General features: G+C 45.9%; 1 protein-coding gene across 4 annotated transcripts; it reads left to right on the top strand.

Moving 5' to 3' along the window:
* Nucleotides 1–538: 538 nt before the first annotated feature.
* NAGK (N-acetylglucosamine kinase) lies at nt 539–9,664 on the top strand. Of its 4 annotated transcripts, none has more exons than XM_039852797.1 (10): nt 539–672; nt 2,681–2,765; nt 2,919–3,017; nt 3,812–3,953; nt 4,711–4,821; nt 5,494–5,606; nt 7,040–7,127; nt 8,102–8,199; nt 8,696–8,774; nt 9,329–9,664. In XM_039852797.1, exons 3-10 carry the CDS (start codon nt 2,958–2,960, stop codon nt 9,517–9,519), a joined length of 882 nt encoding a protein of 293 aa, XP_039708731.1. In that variant the 5' UTR covers nt 539–672; nt 2,681–2,765; nt 2,919–2,957; the 3' UTR covers nt 9,520–9,664. The 4 variants fall into 4 exon arrangements, with proteins under 4 accessions (XP_039708731.1, XP_039708728.1, XP_039708729.1 ...); XM_039852794.1 differs by lacking the exon at nt 539–672 and adding an exon at nt 869–961; XM_039852795.1 differs by lacking the exons at nt 539–672; nt 8,102–8,199 and adding an exon at nt 869–961.
* Nucleotides 9,665–16,018: the final 6,354 nt, after the last annotated feature.

The raw sequence follows: 16,018 nt of genomic DNA on the forward strand, positions 1-16,018 counted from the left end.
TTAGGTGGATGTATAGGTGAGTCCTAAAGTTACCTAGAGGTCCAGATATATATCCAGGCATTGACATAGACCTGGAAAGTTAAGAAGTTTTAAGTTCTTAGGGAAGTTAGAATAAGAATGGTCTTTCCTCATACCTCACCATTCATATTAATAATTTTGGCATCCTGATTTAAATGACTCTATTGTATATATTCACAATCTTCACTCTTTCCTCATCCTCCACAAAGAACTAACCTGTGCGGGTAGTAAAAGCGGAATGTCCCTTCTTTGGTCAAAGAAAGCCTCGAGGGCTTTTCTCTTTCCCCAGAGACTTGTAGTTACTCCTGGTGAGGGCATCGTCTCACAAGTGCAGCCTGTCTACGTGACGGTTTCTGTGCGTACATGTGACTTTTTGTCGTTGCCAGGCAGGTGTTAAGTTGAACGTTGTAACTACTACCCACCTGGCTCCGGGACAGGGTTCTGCGAGACCCCTTGAATTTGTCACTGTGTGCCACACCACTTAAGTCTACGTGGCTCATTAACAGTGCGCACGCGCGAGGCGGGGTTGTCGGTAACTTCCGGGCACTGAGGGGCGGGCTGGGGAGTAACACGTCTAGCTGGTCCGTTTTGGACACCCTTTCTGGCTCCTCCGCTTAGAATCTGGTGTCCATTTCTGGAACCAGAGTCCAGGAGGTGAGGAGGAACTGGCAGCGTCCGCAAAAGCCGCCGAGGACCTCACTAGCTCACCCCGAGGGAGTCGCCGGGACAGGGGAGGCCTGGGGCAAGCGGCGGCTCGCGTCGCCTCGCGCACGCGCACTCGGAGTCCCCTGGACTGCGCGGGCGTTCACGTGACGCGGGGCGGTGCCGGGTGGGTGGGTGGATGGGTGGGTGAGAGGGAGGGAATCGCTCGTGGGAGGGAAGCAAACCGCGGGATCGGCGGCGGTAGCAGCAGCATGGCCGCGCTCTACGGGGGTGTAGAGGGGTGAGTGCAGCCTGGCGGAGGGAGTCCGGGAGGGCCGGCCTGAAAGCAGCTTGAGCCACCCCCCCGACCCGAGGGCGGGACTGAAGGAAGGCCGTGGACAGGATGGTGGCCTTCTGCTTCAGGGTCTGTCCACTTCGGGCTTTTAGGCTGCGAGGCCTTGCAGAGGAGGGTCGTGTGCACGCGCGTCGGTGCCTTTGCGCGCGCGGGGGTGTGCTTTGCAGGGGCTCTGCGGGTGCCACGGCCACACCCCAGGGTGGGGGTCCTTTGTGTTTCGCGGCGGAACCACGCCCCTTTCTCCCACGAAACACTCACTCTTCTGTCCCTTGCTGGAGATGCTCCTTTTTCCCATTGCTGACCCCAGAGAGAGTTTTGCAGAACAGGTGTCAGGTGTGAAGTTGCTGGACTCCGGGTGGGGAATGGGAGTGTGGTGAAGCCCCAGCAAGAAGATGTTTACTACTGAAGGGTATCAGGGAGCTGGAGCAGCTGCGAGCCAGAGTGCTAGGTTGTCCTGATGCCTGAAACTCCTCCATTCTTGTTGGCACTCCAGGCTCCTAACCCTGAATGGAGACCTCTGTTATTCTTGCCTTTTACCTGCTCAAAAACTTGTCTACTGGACTTTTTGTAATAGCTCTTCCCTTCGGTATGAATATGGGCAAGACTTGTGTGCCCACTCTAGGCTTCAGTTACCACATGTGTATTGAGTGAGGAGAGAGATGAAGGAGATGATTGCCAAGTCCCCTACCAGTGACAACATTCTGTTAATCTGGATGTGTCAAATCAGGATTATAGAGAGTGGCTGTTGTCTCAGCCAGGACATTTGAATCTGAGATTGGATTATTTCTATGGCAGCCACGTCTTATGCTGACTCACCACCCCAACGCCTTTTTTTCACACGCATTGTTAAGGCTGATCTCCCCCATCCTGTATCTATTGACCTTTTTTAAAACTAAGTACAGGAGTTTCCGTGTTGAACTTGCCACCTCATGCATTAACTACTTGAAATGCCTTGTCATTTCTGAGTTTGATCACCAGGTCTTCAGTGTCCTCTTCTGATGTAACTAAAAGTACTGATCAATAAAGAAACATATCGCACCACCACAGACCTCCCTCACTGTTTACCCCAATAATAAGCATTTGACTGTTTAGTTGCATAAGCGGGTTTAAACTCTCCCTGCCATCTGATCAGTATTTCTTATAAGGATGTCTTCAAGACCTTGGCAGCTGGAGTTGGATCTTGAAAGGCAGCTTTAGCTTTCCTAAGAAGCAGAGAGATGAGGCATTCTCTAGTCATATTTACTGAGTGTTTTCCTGTGCTAGATATGAGGGCAAATGATCTGAAGCTTGTAGTCTAGTGAGAGGCAGACAAGAAAACTAAACACCCTCTTCATACAGAGGAATCCTTAAGAGATGGGGAGCACTAACTTGGCTTAACTAGTGGAGCTATGGGGGTGAACCACACATCAGAGGTTTCAAGGACTGGATAATGTGTAAGGAAGGCCTTGCAGGATACGTAGGACATACCCAAGGGAAACCAAACAGCGCCTATGTTTCCGTTCAACAGCACAGCAAACACCAAACCGTAGAGATGGGTTTGGGAACGGTGATTGGGTTTGCTGAAGTAGTTTCCATCATGCTGGGCTCTTGTCAGGGACTACACAAAAAAAGCCGTACCTTGTAGGGTTTTCTGAGCAAGACTGAGTGCCCCCTTGTGTTCTGTAGGGGAGGAACACGGTCCAAGGTCCTTTTACTCTCAGAGGATGGGCAGATCCTGGCAGAAGCAGATGGACTCAGCACAAACCACTGGGTAAAGGCTATATTGAGGGGACCATTAGGCTTGGTTGTGGTTTTATTCTCTAACTCCTGTTGTGGTGGTGGCTGGGGCTCACATAAGCAACCCGTAGGGGCAGCATAGGTTTGCAAGCCTTTGTAACTCCTCTTTCCCTTGATTTGGGGCTAGCTGATCGGGACAGACAAGTGTGTGGAGAGGATCAATGAGATGGTGAACAGGGCCAAAAGGAAAGCAGGGGTGGACCCTCTGGTACCTCTACGAAGCTTGGTGAGTCGGGTAGAGCCTGGGGATTAAGTCACAATAACACTGAGACATCTAGTTTGAATTAGATGAGTCTGACAACAACTGCAGAGGGACAGGCCTTGGGGTCTTAGTCTTTGGTCTAGAAACTCACATGATCTCATCCATTCTGCGGCGTTAGTTGTCACCTAAACATCACAACAACTGGAAGAGCACAGGGCTTTGGAGAGCCACTGAGAACTTGGTTTGTCACTCAATATCTGTGTGACTTTAAGGTTACTTACCTTCTCTAAGCCTCAGTTTACTTATTTGGAAAATGCAGGTAACAGTAGCTACCTCAGAGTCGTTGGGAAAGTAAAATGACAACACATCCCAGGGTGGCTAGCAGAGAGCCTGACCCATAAGCACTCATTAAATGTTTGCTGTTGTTTCCAGCTCAGGCCTTTCTCCCAAGTTGCTATAGCTTTGGCTACCTCCTGAACTCATTCTCAAATGTTCTGCAGGAACAGCCAAACCCCATGTATTCCAGACCAAGCTTATCTCCTCAATTTGTTCCTCTGCCTGACTTTTCTGTTAAGGATACTGTTGTCCTTTCAAGCTCCAAATATGGCATTGTCGAATCCCCTCTTTCTGTCCATTCCCAGTCCAGGTGGTTCTTGCAGCCATTGTATGGGTCATTGTGTGCGACAGAAGGAGGACTAGGGCTGGATAAGCAGGGCCCAGATGTAGAGAGAAGGGGGCAGATAACAGGAGGGGAGGGGTGTGAGAAAAGAGCTGGGTCTGGGACCCTGCTCCATTCACTTACCTCCCACGTGTCTTAGGGCCTATCCCTGAGTGGTGGGGACCAGGAGGATGCCGTGAGGATGCTGATGGAGGAGCTGAGGGACCGATTTCCCTACTTGAGTGAAAGCTACTTAATCACCACCGATGCCGCTGGCTCCATCGCCACAGCTACGCCAGATGGTGAGGAGGTGGTGGGAGGGTGAGTTTGAGAACTGGTTTTCTTGGGAAAGCCCCATGGATGTAGTTGGCAGAACTTGTCTTGCAAACATCTAGAAAGCAACTTCCGTCATCAGTTTAAGTCCCTGCCAAAGCAAGGACTGGACAAGAAGGAGGGAAAATTGGTATCTTGATGAGAAGCAGGGAGTGGAGTTAGCCATAAACTCCATCCCAGAGGAAGGGGGCCCTGAGGCTGCCTAAGGAAAGCAGTAAGTGTTGAGAAGAAAGTGGGAGGAGCTCTGGTATTGTAAAGGCATGGCTACCACAAGATTGGCTCTTGAAGCTCAGCTGTACGGTATTGGAGAAGTTACGGAATTCTCTGAGTTTCAATATCTTTATCTATAAAATGGAGGTAATTGTACTGATAAGGTGATTTAGAGTATTGAATGAGTATCACTGTGAGCAGGGTCTAGCACTGCCCCTGGCACATGGTCAGTACTCAGTAAAGCCTGGCTGGGCGAGGAGACACAGACTCAGTCTCTCTGTCCCCAGAGAAGGGCTATATGTGATTGGAGTTTCTCTGAGAGCCAGCAGGCCCCCTCCACATCCCCCGCCTCAAACACACATCCTTTCAGCAGGAAACTAGCTGGGTCAGTTTTTTTCTGCAAGACTAGGTGGTGATCCTTTGGCCTGGGGCTGGTTTCTGTCCTGTTTTTCCTCAGTTGGAAACTGCTCTGTTCAGGTCCTTGGCTGCACTGAGCCTCCCGTGCCCTTTCCCCAGGTGGGATCGTACTCATCTCTGGGACAGGCTCCAACTGCAGGCTCATCAACCCCGATGGTTCTGAGAGTGGCTGCGGCGGCTGGGGCCATATGATGGGGGACGAGGGCTCAGGTGAGCTCATGCTGACTGGTCCTGGCTAAGGGTCCTGGACCCTTCCCTTCCTGCAGCTCCCCATCTTCTTTCCCCTGCACCCATGGGGCTCTCTGGGCATAGCTCCTGAATCTGATGGTTCTGAGTACAGAATAATGACTGAGAGATCTTAGAGATGCAAATACTGCACCAGTGGCAGGCCTGCTCTTCAACAGTGCTTTGCACCCAGGGTTCAGGTTCATGCCTCAACGTAATAGCTTGCTGCCTACCTATGTTGACTTTTGGAGTCATTAGGGAGGAATCGACACTGAAGGTTAAGGCCATAGGGGCCGGGAGATGCTGTAGCAGTCTGCTAGTGGGAAAGGGGTATAGAAGCTTTTCCTGCTATCACCTGTTTATAGGCAGCATATATATATTTTCATAGGGGTCCTTGGGATTCAGCTCCTGGCAGTGATCCCGCGGTTTGAGTATTACCTGGTGTGACACAGTATCACCTGTTCTGTCTTCCCCCTCCCATTTTCCCTTATGTGGATCAATCAGATACAGTTTAATTAGAGGCCCCCAGGCTGGGAATTGGGACACCTAATTTGCTGTAATATACCAGCTGATCACTAATCCTGTCTAGGTCTGAGTTTCCTCCCCTGTGAGCTCAGGCAGATTGCCCCATTTTCTAGCCCTTTCTGTTCTCCACAGCCTACTGGATTGCACACCAAGCAGTGAAAATAGTGTTTGACTCCATCGACAACCTAGAGGCAGCTCCTCATGACATTGGCTACGTCAAGCAGGCCATGTTCAACTATTTCCAGGTACTCTCCCTGCCCCCAGTAAATATGCACACCTGGGAGTGAGCAGGAGTGAATGTAGGCGAGGGACTAGGTGAGCCAAAGGAAAGTCAGGGTAAGTCACGGGTCAGAGCTGGAGGACAGAGAAATCATAGGTGAAGACAGGATTCCAAATGATGTATGTGGCGCATTCCAGGAGGGTGTCAGGCATGAGGAAGGGGTAAGTTGGAGACAAGCGGTTAGCCAGACTTTATTCTTGACCCTGCTGGGTCGTGAAGGCGGACAACATTCTAAGCTGGAATGAGAAGTGCAGAGTGAGATCAGGAGACAGTGTTCACAGACAGACAGCAGGTAAAATCTGAACAGCTGTGTTGGACAGGAAGCTGCTTCTGGCCTCTATGGGTCAAGAAGGAAAGCCATAAAGAGGAGGCCAGGGACAGTTCCTGGGGGAGGTGTAGCATTCTACCCAGGATATGGGGGATTGATTTTACTTCTTGTCTGGGCTGTGCTCATTTGTAGTGGGTTTGGAAACTTATCTCTAGCTGAATCAGAGGTAAATAGTGGGAGAGGAGGAGGAAGAGAAGTTTATGTGATAGACATTTCTCTGAATGAGGGCCACTTAAGTTAGCTAGGGCCAGGGAAGGAGATTAGAAATGCTGGAAAGTAGGACCTGTATTCTCAAGGCTAAGGGGTTGGTAATTAAAGAGAAACTGGCCTTGGCCAAGCTGGGGAAAAGGAGGGGCCAGGAAGAGAAATCACTTCCTATAGCAGTTGCTGTAGGAAGTGGAATTAAAGTATCCTGACTCAACAGATTGGTTCTAAACCCCACAAATATGTCTCCCATTCCCTCTTATCCTTTGGTCATTTTTATAAGGTAGTTACAAAGATTAAATGTAATGTGAATCATGCTTAGTACATTGCTGGGGGTGCTCCAATTTTAGCTCTCCCTTCTTCTATCTTAGTAATGTATTCTGGGAATCACTGATTCCTCAGGATCTTCAGAGATATTATGAGTGGGTTAAGTTGTGGTGGAAGAAGGACCTGTGGTCAAATAAGTTTGGGGCAAATAGATTTCTTAAGGTTCAGGGCTTCTCAGAGCCTTTAACTTGTTAAGTTGCATTGTGACTCTAGGGGAGAAATGCAGTGTGCAGTAGTCCTTAGATTCCTTTGACCAAAGAAGTCCTTTCAAGAGCACCTCAAGGAACTATAGAACACTTTGGTGAGCACAGATCTGTGCTCTGTGTTGTATCCAAGCTAATCTGTAAGGAGCAATGGCATTTGTGTTGGAGAACACAGAACTTTTCTCAAATGAGAAATCTCAAATCCTTGCACTCTAGAGTTCAAAAAACAAACATTTCAGCTTTTCAAACAGTAAAGATATCAGGAAGATCAACTTGGGTAAACAGGCAGAATTTTCCTTTGCTTCTGATGACTGTCTTGTGCCCCTTCTCTTTCAGGTGCCAGATCGGCTAGGCATCCTCACTCACCTGTATAGGGACTTTGATAAATGCAGGTTTGCTGGGTTTTGCCGGAAAATTGCAGAAGGTACTGGATGCGGGGTGGGGCTTTTTCAGGCTTTGTTCCCCCAAAGACCTACCAGAGAGGAGTTTGGGGTGGAGTAAAGTTCAGCTGGGGACTGGAAGCCAATTTAATTTCCCTTTGACCAAATAACCTCACTTCTCTGCCACCATGGGCCTTGGTACTGGTGGGCCTTGGGGTAGAGGCAGAAGGACATGTCGGTTGTATTGACAATTGTTTTATACTACCTCTGTTTCTCTTCTTGATAGCTATCATGGCTTGTGCAGGCTGCGTATCTGTTTCTGAGAAATTTATGATGCAGTTGTCTTTTGGGCAAATCTATAACTTCGTTTTGAAACCAATGATACCCAAAGAACTTGGGGATCCTGGAGAGGTTAGGCATATTTGGTTGGGTCAGGAGAAGCTGAACTGTAGGGCTTTTCTGCACTTTGTTCTTTCTCTACTCTCTGGTCCATACTCACTCAGTTTGGATTCTTGTAGCCTCAGGGCACTGTAGGACCCTCTTAGGTCCTGCTGGACTGAGGCCCCTTCAGAGCAGAGCTGGGAAGGAGCTGAGCAACAGGAGTTAGGTGGGGGCGCCCCAACAGGAGCACCAGCCAGCTGCTCAAATATGGTTCTGGGTCCCCAGAGCTGAAAGACCTTCAAAGACAGACTCAATAACTCAGTGTAAGCTAGAGTATGAACCAGATGCCAGTGTACTTCTCTAGTAGGGGGTTGCCCTTCTCAAGTGCCTGGAATGAGCCATACAGGACACCTTCCTAGGGTAGAAGTACCTGGTAGGGGTGGGGGGAGTAAGGATGGAGTGGCAACTTTGGAGGCTGGCTTACCCATATGCCATGAGATGGGCATCCATTCCTGATTGGAAAAAGACTTAGCTATGGGTACTCCCGCTGTTGCTGCCCTGCAACAGAGAGTGACAACAACTGAGGACTGGTGGTTCCCTAGGTACTCACCACTCCCCTTCTTCCCCCGCACCCCAGGTGCTCAGCAGGGAGATCCCCTTTCCCGTTATATCTTCAGGAAGGCTGGGGAGATGCTGGGCAGACACGTTGTAGCAGTATTGCCTGAGATTGACCCGGTGAGTCGAGGTGGGAAATGAAGACTGGGAGCTGCTGGGCCAGATTTGGCCCTTCTCGTTAGGGATGAGATAATCCCATCAAACTCTTTGAACTGGTTATGATTTTAAATGAACTTCGGTTTGAGAAAAATTCTGTAGAAAGTCTGTAACACAAAAAAGTTCTTTGGTCCAGGGCCTCCCCTCTGGCTGGTTCATGATCTGTATTTATAGGTAGTAAATTGGTTTAATGTGGTGCATGTGCTGTCCCTTCTTTCAGTCGTTTCTACTATTTCTCTCCCTTTTCTTTTCTTCCTCTATTGTTACTTGACATTTTTTCCTTTCCCTTCTCTCCCTTGCCTTTATGAATCTGTTTTCCTTCCTTTTTTTCTTGAGCCCACCTTCTGGTTCTTGATCAAGAGAGTAAGTGAGATAGGTTGGGCTGGTCTTAAGAAACTACCCCCCCTTAGCATTGGAGAGGCTTGGTCACTCCCAATATCCATTTCTGCTCTCTGCCTAGGTCTTGTTCAAAGGAGAGATTGGTCTCCCCATCCTGTGTGTGGGCTCTGTGTGGAAGAGCTGGGAGCTGCTGAAGGAAGGTGAGTATGGGGTGGGAACTGGCAAGGATGAGTGATAGAGCTGGAAAAGTAGTGCCTTGGGAAAGCTGACAGGCCACTGATACCTTAGGCCAAGGCCCTCAATCTTCGCTCTGCCGGGGAGCCCATCTAGCTTCCTTGGACTCTTAAAAAGATGTTCTTTTCCAAGTAACTTACTAAAGAAGCACCATTTTTTTAAAAATAAAGACAGATCTAACTGAAAATCAGAGCTTCTGACCAGCATGTGGTGACAGCCCTAGTCAGTACAGTCCTAATAGTCCTGAAGTAGCTCAAGGACCCCTGTTGCTACCTTGGAGATCCTGACATCGGGTGCTGGGGGCAGCTGGCTCTAGTACCTTACAGCTGTTCCTGGGCTCATGTGCCATGGTGCACCGTCTGTTGGGGATTTGGCATGTGGGCCCCTCTGGGACCTCCGTAGGAATGCCTCAGGGCTTAGGCCTCTTCTTTCCTTCCTCTTTGTCCCCACCTTCTCCCTGGTCTCCCCTACAGGCTGCTGGTCTCCTCTCATCTCTGTCCTCTGCATTCTTTCTCTCCAGGTTTCCTATTAGCGCTGACCCAGGGCAGAGAGATCCAGGCTCAGAACTCCTTCTCTGGCTTCACCTTGATGAAGCTGCGGCATTCCTCTGCCCTGGGCGGGGCCAGCCTAGGGGCGAGGCACATCGGGCACCTCCTCCCCATGGACTACAGTCTCAATGCCATTGCCTTCTACTCTTATACCTTCTCCTAGGGGGCTGATCCTGGCTCTACCCACTCCTAAGCCCAGTGGACGTTGGGTGCTGGGAGGGAGGAGGCCTTTACTACTTTCCCTTTTCTTACAAAGAGGAAAAACATATACAAGAAAATAAACGCACTTTACTCACTCCCCAATTGGATTGTGTTGTGAAGCACACTTGCTGTGTAAATGTACAGCGCACGTACCAGCAGGTACCCCAGAGGTCTCAGGAATGGTTTTAGCCCAAGGTTTACAGCCCTGTCCCCAAGTGCTTGGCCTGCAGTCTGCCCATGATGCAATTGGGTGTATAATATATCTGTGTGCCTCTCCTCCCTGCCATGTTAGTATATGGATAGGCTGCTGCTGCCAGTTAATCTCTGACCTCAGTTTCCTCCTGTCAGAGTGGTTATTGATCCCTGCTAAGCATTTTCAGTGGAATTAAATATTTTTCATGCAAAACATCACTGGGAAGAACAGACATATCACACCCTCTCCTGATAGTCCCAGTAGAATTTAGGGGACAGTACAATTCTAGTCTGGGAGAATTTTTACCTCACTGGATTTGGTAATTAAGGGTAAACAGCACACTTGCAATTTTTCTGCATTAATGAGTTCTTAAGAGATTACGAGGATAGCTGAGATCTAGGGCTAACTAGACACACTAGGTGGCCTACCTATTCTGGGACTACTAGCCTGGCTCTGGTTACAGTACAGCACTTTGCATTTGTGGTGTGGCCCTGGGAAAGATGAATGGCAGTGAAAACACATGATTCCTGTCTTCTGGATGCTGTAGTTTGATCGGTAAAGACAAGTCCTGAGCTTCCTCTTCTGCTGCCCATGCTGCTTAATGAAGACTGAGGACAGTCTTGACACACAGTGGCAGCCTCTGTAGGAGTTTAGAGTGTAAGCTGTTTGAGGGCATGGACCACATCCTGTACGTCAGTTCTCAAACTTATGTGCGTCAATTATCCTAAAGCTTGTTTTAAACTCATTTTTCTTTCTCTTCTATAAGGTGTCCGATTTAATAGGTCAAGGATGACACGGGGAATTTTCTTTTCTGCTAAATACCTCATGTAATTTTCACTGCATAGGTTCAGGATCTGCACTTGATAAAGCTCTACCCTATAGCTTTTTGAGTTCTGATTAGGCCCTTGAAAGGGGTCTAGATGTTTCTCAAGTGACAATTCACAGTGTAGAACAAAATGGCAGCAGCTCTCACTCCATCAGCTCTAGCCCAACATAGCAAGCTGGAGCTTTGAGCAATAACTCTAGCCAAGTCTCTTCTGAAAGGACAGCCAGCCAGCCATCTGCATGTAGCTATGGTCCAAACCACTGGGGTCTAGCTCTTAGCAACTCTCCAATACATCATCGGGTGAAAAATTGGCAAAAGGAACACACAGCAGAGGTGCCTTTGCTATAGCTCATTGTCCTAATAACACTGTTACTAATGAGCAGTGCACTTTGGAGTTTTTTACATGATCTCACGATCAAACAATATTTTAAATTTAGAATATAAAACCATTGGTAAAGAGTTTAGAGACTTACGTTCAGGATACCGTCATCACCCTTACCATTGCTAGGCTCTATTCCAACTGGACAGTGAAGGATTTAGAAGAGAGCAAGGAGCATGTTGTGAATTTTTTAGTCAACGTGAGTTGAATAAATTTCAATTGGAAAAAATGAAGGCAATATTAAAGTGCACAAGGTCAGATGTTTCTAGTTCTTTTGGCCAAAGGAGATGTGATGAGGTACCTTATTTTCCAGTTAGCAAGGCTCTGTTACATAGGAAGTTGTGATTTTTGATGAGTTTCTCCCTTCAAATTTAAACTTAGAATCTTCCCTAATAAAATGTCAGGAGCAAATAATGGGATTCCATACTACCAAGGCAAGAGAACTTGGAACAGGAACTGGACTTGGATGAAGGCAGCACTGCTTTAATCTACCTGTGCGATCTTGTGGACAGCACAGCCTTCCCTGTACCATTTACTCAACAAACATTGAATGTCACCTCGCCATGATGGGTACTCTAAGGAGTAAAAATGGGTACACCCTTACACCTTTATAGAACTGCATATTTATAATATCTGTGCTTTTCTGTAACATTAAGTTTAATGAACTCTTTTAAATGAATAAATACACCATTCACATCTTTAAGGATGTGAATAGTTTGGTCCCTGTATATATATATATAACTAGTATCTCAAAAAGCTATAAATTGGCAAATCAGTTCAGATTTTTTTTCCCTCCTGGCTTTAGGAAGGAGGCAAAGAAATGAGAGCACTCAGAACAAAACCCATGGGCTATGGTCTGGTCCCATGATCTTTTTACCATATGACAACGCCCCCTCAGAATCAGCTAGGTGTAAACTTGAGTGAGTACGGATAATCAAACTAATCACAACAGCAAAGACAACGTCTCCTTGTTACCCAGTAGCTCTGGTACCTAGGACTTGCCCAGAAATAGAAGTAAGTTTTCCAATTTCTCTTAAAGCCCAAGGATTTTGTTACTGCTTTTTTTGTTCAAAGCTGTACACATTGCCACTATTGCTACATATATTAAGTGCCCATTATGTGCCAGGCAGTATTTTGAAATTATATTCAGTCTAACATCACATTAGCCCCAGGAGGGAGGTATGGTACCTTTACAAATAAGCTGAGTTCAGGTCAGAGGCACAAAGGACATGGTAGAGGTGAAATTCAATCAGGTCTGTGACTTCTAAGACAATGCTTTTACTACTGTGTAATGCTATTTAGAATGGAAAAGTATTCAACTAAAACTATGATCAATCTTGAGACAAAAATCTCAAGATTTTTGTCATACCACAAGCACACCACCTGCAGTATGATATATAATGACCCAAATGTAGAAAAAAGGGTACCACTGCCAGCAAATGCATTTTATTCTCATTTTATTGAGATTTTCAACAGCTGCCATTTGGTTTTTCAAATTTTTAGAAAAGTAAATTTTTTCCATTTTTGATATTTTTATGAAAATTATTTTCAATTTTAAAGCCCTGCTCCTCCTGCAAAGAAGTATTAATAACTACCATGTAGTGTTTATTTGCAGGGGTGGGAGCAGGGGAGGAAAACAGCTTTTAAACACTTGTGAAACAGGGATAAAGGTCCAAAGTCAGACCTGGGTCTGCTGGAGGTGCTAAGCTGCCCCTGGCCACCATCAGCATGTCACTACCTGCACCAAGAGCTTGGCCATGCACAGACCCTGTGGGGGCTTCTTGTTCCATAAACTCCACTCTCTTTCTCTTCAACCTCCTCTGCTGGCGATCCTCCTTTCCTCCAAATCTGTCCAACAAAGGCAGCGTGATCTTTAATACAAGTTCAGCTCTGTAATGGATATGATACTGTATTTAGAAAGTTCAGATTCCCCATCCAGTCAGGGAAGAAAAAATCTCCAACACAGTATTGATGGTTCACTTTCTTGTCCACTCAAATACATGCTCATACTTATTACCAGATGCTTCAAAAGTCCTGACATGTAGACAGCATAAAAGTTCCTTATAAAAACATTGTAAAATTATAAAAATTTCTGCAGTTCAGGCTCCTCATGTGGAACTTCTGGTGACAAAGCTGGTTCTGATAAGACATGCACAGCAGCTTCCCCTAGAGTCCTATGTTCTGAGGGTTCCTTTAGACCATGGGAGGTTGAAATTCAAGTTTAAAAGACTTTGCTGACAAAATGTGGTATATCTATCAATGGAATACTATTCAGCAATAAAAAGGAACAAACTACCAATACAATTTATACATCATGGATGAACCTCAAAATATGCTAAGTAAAAAAAGCCAGATGCAAGAGACCACATCTTGTATGATTCCATTGATAAAACATCCAGAAAAGGCAAACTTACAAACATAAAAATTAGTGATTTACCGAGATTATTATGCAAATGAGCATGAAGGTTCTTATTGAGGGGGGATGAAGATGTTGTAAAACTGAGTTATGGTTATAGCTGTGCCAGTCAAGAAAGTTACTAAAATCACTGGATTGAACATTTGAAATGGGTGAATTTTATGATATGTGAAATATCCCTCAATAAAGTTGTTTAAAAAAACAGTCCCTGCCTCCCAAACCACCCGTCAAGCATTAAACATTTCTGAAGGTTCACAATTAACAGGGCAAGATTATCATGTAGTGTTGAGTTAGAGTGAAAACAGTTTTGTTTTACAGTAAATGCCTAGAATTTTTGAAATTTTTCCCATTATTTTAACTTAAAACATAGCCAGTAAAAAGGTAGGATTGGGGATCAAAGCTCAGCATATCTCAAAAATGAGATACCTAGTAACAACAAAATCTAAGGGGGCTTTTTCTTTTGTAATAAAGATGGTACATCTGTCCCTTTGCAGGTTTCTCTTCTGTCCCCTGGGGGTTGGGTTGTGAATCTCTTGGCTGACACCCTGTAAAGATCAGTGTACTCAACTGTGGTATTCCTATAATCCCCCTTAAAACTAGACTGGGGACAGCAGTAGGGGGTTGGGCAGAAGGTCAAGTAGCAAGCAGGAAACTCAAGTGTTGCCTTGGGTCAGCCTCCTACTGCCCTGTCCCTTGTCACCAATTGTAGCTTCAAGATGGGAGAAATAAAGACAAGATTAAAAACAAAGGGGAAAAAACCTTTCAAAGTTGCTACTAACCAAGTATGGATGAAATTCAGATGGCAGCAGAGTACTTTATGAACTACACAGGGTGGTGGCACCATAACTAAGGATCCCTGTGGGCAGTGAGGGGGAAATGATTCACATGGGAACTGTGAGCAGAGGCAGGAGATAAAGGTCGCTGATACACACCAGATCTAGGTCAACTCTCCTGTTCTCTCCACCCACCTTCCAAACTAATGAGGTTTGCATTACCCACAAGGAGAATACCAGGGGATATACAGTCTTTGCCAATAGGTGGACATCTCCAAATCTTGGTCAAATGTCAGGCCTCTTCCACCAGTTCCCATACCTTGACATCACCTAAACCAAGAAACATCATTAACCTGTAATGCTGGTACCCTTATAGAAGAACACTTGCCCCCTCCAATCATCGTCAGTAGATCCCTGGGCTCCTGACATTTCTATGCCGTGTTTGCAGCAGAATCTTCTATAAGAAGATTCAGTCAAGCTATTTCCTTGGCTACTTCTTCACGACTTTCCTCTCTGACATGTAATTACCAGAGTATATGACTGACTCCTTACTTCCCAGCCTCTCCAAAATCAAGACAAAACTTTGACATTGTAGCAATACACAATTTGAAAAAATGCTTAGTGTTTCACTAAAAACATTTTTAAAGCCACAGCATTATAACCTTAAAAAGGTCTCAGCTGTTTTGACTTCGGAAACGAAAGAAGGTCTACAAAGGTTCAGCCTTTTCTTTATGACCTTTTGTTGGTTTGACCTTCTATGATCCCCAAAAGTCAACTGCTATAGTCTGAAACTGGCTCAGAGACCCAAAGCTGCAGGTACTCAGGCTTGGCTATATCCATCAAGTATTCTGCTGCAGTTCTAAGGCCTGGAGAAGCTGAAAAGGCATTTCTTTTATTTTTATGTTTTTCCTCTTGAAGAGCAAGAGATAAGATCATATTCATCTTGGAGTTTTAAGAGTCCAATAATCACAAAAATAAGAAGTCAATCACTAGTAAGCTAATACTGGGACCAACCAGAATTGGCAACTGTTAAAAAACACATTTTATATCTATACAAATTCTCAAACTTCCAGTTGCCAAAAAAAGTTTCAACAGAATAGCGACTTAAATTCAACACCAAAATGAACACTTATAAATACCAGCCTCACTTTTAAAGGGTAAGGGTGTGCAGCCTGGCTTGCACCCAGAACCTCTCTTATGAGGAAAAGTCTGAGATAGACAACTAAGCATCTTAGCCTGTCCCCGGTATCAGAAGAGCAAGCCTTCTTCAGGATGAAGAAATGGCTAGATCTGGATCCCTGTAGCACTTTCTGGCCTGGGAGCCACACAAGAATCCATTGTACTCTTTGTGATGACGACACCCATGGTCTAGAAAATCACTCTGCAATCCTAACACATTTTCAACAGTCTTTATAGAATTCTGAGCTTGGATAAGCTAATGAAGATGATTTAGCAGCCCCGGGAAAGAAACTTCTATTTCTGTACATCCAAGGCCCTTTTCCTTATTAGAGGCAACAACCCAAGCTGAAAGCTGAACCTGGAATAAAGAAGTTTCTTTATTCATAGCCTTCCCTGAAAATAAGTCAGAGTTCTATTCTCTCGAGGTAGAGGCTTTGGGAATTAATGTGCACTTCTGGCAATACAAGCTCCCTAAGCTACTCTCCTATGATGTGTGACCTAAAAAGGAAGGCCAGTTTCTGAATAATGCCATCCTATAGACTCATATGAGGAAAAGATGTAGGTTCGTATTTCAAATCTGACCTTAGGCTGTGGCTGATCAAAAAGTCAAGGGACTCATAAGAAAAAGGAGAAATTCTTGAGCTTTCCAGACCCTCTTGAGCTTTCCTTCCAACCTCTCTCTCACATCCACATAC

Source organism: Pteropus medius, unplaced genomic scaffold, assembly GCF_902729225.1.
Source record: "Pteropus medius unplaced genomic scaffold, Ma_sr-lr_union100, whole genome shotgun sequence".
In the NCBI taxonomy this organism is placed as follows: domain Eukaryota; kingdom Metazoa; phylum Chordata; class Mammalia; order Chiroptera; family Pteropodidae; genus Pteropus; species Pteropus medius.

Bases quoted from the DNA above. Each gene is read 5' to 3' on its own strand.
- NAGK (XM_039852794.1), top strand. From the start codon at position 933: ATGGCCGCGCTCTACGGGGGTGTAGAGGG. The intron at 5,607-7,039 runs GTACTCTCCCTG...CTTCTCTTTCAG, and splicing joins CCATGTTCAACTATTTCCAG to GTGCCAGATCGGCTAGGCAT. The intron at 7,128-8,101 runs GTACTGGATGCG...CCCGCACCCCAG, and splicing joins TTGCCGGAAAATTGCAGAAG to GTGCTCAGCAGGGAGATCCC.